The sequence below is a fragment of the Nansenia antarctica genome (assembly GCF_963989245.1).
Source record: "Nansenia antarctica genome assembly, chromosome: 8".
In the NCBI taxonomy this organism is placed as follows: Eukaryota; Metazoa; Chordata; class Actinopteri; order Argentiniformes; family Microstomatidae; genus Nansenia; species Nansenia antarctica.
In genome coordinates, this window is record NC_137678.1 from 44,846,378 (window position 1) to 44,852,377 (window position 6,000).

A 6,000-nucleotide genomic window follows, 5' to 3' on the forward strand; every position below is an offset into this window, starting at 1 on the left:
GGCTTGCTTATGGAAGCATATAGTGGACTAAGTTCAAATGTTAATGCAATTTGAGATTGCATTTGCATGTTCCACTTTTGCATGCATTCTTTCAGACAATATTCAAATTCAAATGCAATTCTAATGAGCGGATGTGTTTCCTAGAACATATAAATGCAATTGCTAATCACATTATTGCATTACAATTTGAATATTGACTCAAATAACGCAGGCAAAAATGGCAAATGAATATGCTATTTTGGGATTGCATAGTCATTTTCACATTAGAATGAAAATTTGAATTTTGTCAGCTACAAAGCGGATGTGTTTACTAGAACATGTAAATGCAATTGCGTATCACATTATTGCATTACAATTTGAATATTGACTCAAATAACGCAGGCAAAAGTGGCAAATGAATATGCTATTTTGGGATTGCATAGTAATTTTTACATTAGAATGAACTTGTCAGTTTTGTCAGTTACAAAGCAGCGCATGACTTTGAAAATTAAATGTCAAATGGCTTTGCATTATCATTTTAATATTGACAGCGAATGTGCACATCAGGTACATGAAAATGAAAATGCAAATCATTAGAATTGCATTTGAATTTGAATATTGTCTGAAAGAATGCATGCAAAAGTGGAACATACAAATGCAATCTCAAATTGCATTAACATTTGAATTAAATCCACTATATGCTTCCGTACGGCGCGACTGTAATCCCGGTCGGACTGTCTCAGTGCCCAGTGCTGCCCACCCAACCACGTCGCGTCGCGTCGGGTCTACTGTAAAGCGGGTTAACATGTCCTTTTCAAAGGTATTAAAATAGACGCAACGAAACATAACGTCAGCCATGTGTTTCCTTGTTGGAAATTATGGATCGTGAATCGTGATTGCTTCTGCACTCTGCAGCAATCGGATTTTGATTGACAGGCAGCTGCATCTCTTCCCCCAACGGCGTTCCGGCACAGAAAGTCTTGCCGGAACGCCGCACCGGACCGTTCCGGCCCACTTTCACCTATGCTTATACCTGTGTAATAAACACATTAAGTTGCCTTATACCCAGGGTGCGAAATAAGGGGGAGCTCGGGGAGCTATAGCTCCCCTAGTGGTGACATGAGCTCCCCTGGAAACACGGTTTGTGAAATTTTGGGGGAGCTCTAAAATATTCCAAATTGCGATGGATTTATTCCAAGTTGTGACGGATTTTACCTGGTGTAATATGATTTGTAGAGGCATACAATCTATTTTGATGTTGGTATTAGGTATATAAATGATATATAATAGCCTATATAGCCTACATATAGGCCTTTATTGGCTACAACTATGCGACAGTAACTTGCAGCGGGGTGCACTGACGCTGAACGCCTCATAGTGATGTAGTGATCTAGTCAAGTAGGTGGACAATGCGTGGTGCTGAAATAGCCGACATGCGGTGTGTGGTTTGAAAAAAGTAACGCCAGCTCAGTAAATAATTCAAACTTAATGTTTACTTATAGGCTATGTGAATGTGACTGCACCACACATGTGAACAGTAACAAAGCAAATGCAGTTTAATTTTATGAAAAACATTGACAACTAAATCGGAGCAAAAAAAAAAAAAAACTGAATCCGCTTAGCCTATATGCTCCTGAAAAACATTTAATGACAGAGCAAACACGCTACATTACTAGGGATAATAATTACAATGAGCCATTCATTAAAAATAGAAAAAATAATATTAGGCTATTAAATCTCACTTAATGAGAAAACTGGCATCTCCCATCGGTCACTATTTGTTGGCTATCTGGTGATATGGACGTCTTTGAGTGTCTAGAAAAGCGCTATAAGTCTAATGTATTATTATTATTTATTATTATTATGGACGTCACTTTAATCCGGCAGTTCTCAAGGTTTTTATGCACCAATCGATTCCTCTAGTCCGTCTTTATCACATTCATTGACGAAAGGACGACTCGCATGTATAGAAAGGGAACATTCATTGTGAGCACGGAAAATGCGAGTCTCACACAACGGCTTTGCATTGATGAAACCAGGTAGGATGAACGTATAGTTCACTGTCCATTCCTCTTTAAATGCCCTGTTTCACCGTCAACTTTCCTCTTTAGACCTTTGGAGAGTGACATGATGTTTCTCTTGCTAGCTGGCAGGTTCAATGTTTAGCTAACTTCACCCGGCACGCAAACAACCAATCCAATAATAATGTGACCTTGTAAGTCTGGGAGGAGGGGGGAATCATTATCAGAATAAAACTATGTTAAATAATTATTAGAATAAGTTAGGCTGCGATACATCGTCAGTCCACACATTTATTATTCAAAACTATGGAAAAGGGTGAAACTACGTTGTTGAGAATCACAACACAAACTCGCTAGTCAAGCCAAAATACTGCAGCGAAATGGATTGGACTGCTACCTAGTTAACTAGAACACTACTTTACATTGTTACCTAGTTAACTAGAACACTACTTTACATTGTTACCTAGTTAACTAGAACACTACTTTACATTGTTACCTAGTTAACTAGAACACTACTTTACATTGTTAGCAGGCTCACAAAACAAGCCTAGTTGACTAGCGATTTGTCATTGATTTTCAACAACGCGGAAATGTATTCACATTTTTCGAAAGAAAAGTCAAAGCATTAGAACGTAGAACGGATTTGGCCAGAATTGTTTTTTCCGTCAGGAGATTTATTTATTTTTTTGCTTTAATCCTTGGGCTCCCCCGCACACCGTGATTTAATTCGCACACTGCTTATCCCTGTGTAATAAACACATTAAGTTGTCTTATACCTGTGTAATAAACACATTAAGTTGTCTTATCCCTGTGTAATAAACACATTAAGTTGTCTTATACCTGTGTAATAAACACATTAAGTTGTCTTATCCCTGTGTAATAAACACATTAAGTTGTCTTATACCTGTGTAATAAACACATTAAGTTGCCTTATATCTGTGTAATAAACACATTAAGTTGTCTTATCCCTGTGTAATAAACACATTAAGTTGTCTTATCCCTGTGTAATAAACACATTAAGTTGTCTTATCCCTGTGTAATAAACACATTAAGTTGTCTTATACCTGTGTAATAAACACATTAAGTTGTCTTATACCTGTGTAATAAACACATTAAGTTGCCTTATGACAATGAGCTCCGTAAGCCCAGCCCAGGGGCAAACACAGGGAGTGTTTGAGCAATGGTAGGCATGGCAACTGCCCTGAATTGCAGTGAACTATGGGACAGGATTTATATGGGAACATTTGCAATGGTGAACATGTCCCACCCACCTTATTTTGGGAAATCAGTTCATTCTATTGTAGATAAAAAGTTTCTTTATTTCTCAGTTAGAATGAGAGAACAGATCATTCCTAGTTGGAAATTCCTACAGGGGCCGATAGGTAGGATGTTATTACGATAACATAATAGAATTGGTGGCTGTGGCACTTTCATTAGACCTTGAAGCATGTCGGAGGAGAAAGACCATTCTAGCACACTACACTTGGCTGCCATTGAATTCTTCAAATAAATGCATCACATCTTTGACCTTTTCATTGGACCCTCTGGGATGTCTGAATTGCCCTGCCCTCTTGGTACAGAACCTCAAAGGCCAACTGGAGAACGATTTCCATCTAATCAGTCTGTCTCACGTTGATAAGGCTAATAGGAGTCAACCCAACAATGTGCCATAAATGTCACGCGTGTTAAAGATCAGATCATCGCTCAGAGACAAAAAGAGCATTGTGCCCCTGGTTGAGAGACACACCTAAGGGACAGCAAGCCTAAAAAAATTGATCGAGGGGGGAGAGAGAGAGAGAGAGTGAGAGAGAAAGAAAGAAAGAGAAAGAAAGTGCATTTGGTAAAGCATCCTAGTGTGGTTCTATTGGAGCCTTGGGCTATTCTGAGAAGGGGAGTGGTCATAGTGGTCACGGTCCCAGGCCCTGCGCCACCAGAGAGATCTGGCTCCTGCTCGGGACCATGGGCGGTGGCATGGTCAAGCCTGCCAGTGGGGACCGCTGCTCTGGCCCGGGCCCAGTCACAGACACGTGCACGCTTTTAATAAAGAGCGCCGAGGGTCACACAAAAGCACCGTCCAACTGCACTAACTCAAAAACACACGGAAAGGAAACACGCACTGTGAACCATTAGGCATTATTCATTTAAAACTTACCAACAATTTAATTGTAAGTCTATTTACGAAATGGTTGAGCAGCTACTGTGGAGATTGCATTGGGTGTACTGATATCAAATACAAGTCCCATGGGGGTGCACTGTTAATGTGAAAAGCATGAAATATAGAGCCGGTAGATTGATGGGGCATAAAATGACCCCTGGCAGAAAGGGAAATTACTGTTGTTATGAGTTAGAGTGGATTAGAGGGGGCCATGTGTATTCAGGACTACATTACAAGAGGGCGGTCAGGCCTCCATCCGCTCTTAGAGGAAAACCCTCCCTCAGGTTTGTTAAGCCCGTGTCTGACATCAGCATGCCAGATGGATTTATTTGCTTTGTATAATAAGGCTAACCTGTCTGAGGTTTAAGCAGCTCTGTTTAGAGTATGAGGGTCCTTACTGGAAAACAGGGTGATTAAATTGGGCTTTTGTGGGGGTATTGTTGTATTATAATTTGTATAATGTTTTTTGGTCTCATTATTGGAGGCGAGTAGGCCTACATTGTGTACGGTGTATGAACAGGTGTTTGGGTGCGTCTGTATGGTCGAGGCTAGTAAGTCCTCACCTGAGGTAATTTAAGGAGAGCCCTGTCTCGTTATGCGTGTCTTAGGACTTAGAGGCCCCGTCTGGCTGGGGATAGTATATAGTATATAATGAATATCACACCCAGTTGGTGAAGTTAGCGGTGCAGGTTTCTGAGCAATCATATGAACAAAATGCAAAAGAAAATGTGTGTGATGATGTGTTTACATGTACAGAAACGATAGATAGCCAGGGATAAAAGTACAGCTATTGGTTTTTCATAAGAAACAGCAAAGTGACAGTTATTACTCTGATAACAAACAGGAAAGATGACAGTTATTACTTGAACAAAAGCAATGGGATTCCAAACCCAACAAGAGGGTGCGCATGAGGAATGTTGCAAGATTAGCATTGGGATGTATGACATGTTTCTGTACGTCACACTAATGGTGGAATGTTCAAATGTTCACTCCGCTATAGCAGCAGCTGGTCATTTCCATTTCAAACCCATTTTCTACCTTGTGACCGTGACAACAGTTTTTAAGGTACACAGACATAATATGTATCCAAATGTTAATCTGGGCCATTCCTATGGTGTAAACATCTAAGCTGTGACATTTATACTTTTCTTTTAATACAAAAGGGATAGATCTATCTGAAGCTGGGCATGCTTTTCTCAAGCTACTATTGTTACGCATAGACTCCTGATTGGTTTAAACCATTTCATGCTACGAACACACACACGGACACACACACGTCATGTGTAGAAGCGGCTGCACCTCTTAAAAACGGACAAGGATCTGTTACGGTAATCTCCCTGCTCCATCTGTGGGCCTGCAGGTCTGGGGACAGGGGGGGGGGGGGACGCTGAGGCAGGATGGAGTGCTGCACCGTCAGCCATGAGAGGGTTAGGGACAGCCTGCAACAGTGTGCCTCATATGGTTGGCTACCTGGATAAGCAGCTACATATTACGGATTCAGAAAATTAAATGGATGGATATCAACTGCCTAAGTGACTTACACCTGTCCATGACCGGATACAACCTCCCGGACCAAAACTCACACAAATACATTCAACTGATGAGGATGGACAGTTAACAAATCTGAGTCCAAAGAATACTTAATCTTTACAGTCACATAGTTAGATACTAACTTCACATGGTGCCTTAACAGTGTTGTATACAGTAATACTGTAAATGTTGAAAATACACCCTAACTATTGCACAATATCTTTTACTTTTTTGGGGGCATTTAGCAGATCCAAAGCGACTTAGAAAATACATTTGTCTAAGTGAATCATCTAACCATCAGTCATCGCAAGAGGA

The 6,000-nt window shown here is 40.4% G+C and overlaps 1 protein-coding gene across 1 annotated transcript in view; it reads right to left on the reverse strand.

The window, feature by feature from the left end:
* Nucleotides 1-6,000, reverse strand: part of syn3 (synapsin III) — a gene marked incomplete at both ends in the record, with an annotated part of 62,112 nt that overhangs the window by 55,065 nt on the left and 1,047 nt on the right. Inside the window, one exon of the mRNA XM_080538398.1 lies at nucleotides 3,912-4,034. Within this exon, the coding sequence (XP_080394524.1) occupies nucleotides 3,912-4,034 (123 nt within the window). The remainder of the gene's footprint in view (nucleotides 1-3,911; nucleotides 4,035-6,000) is intronic.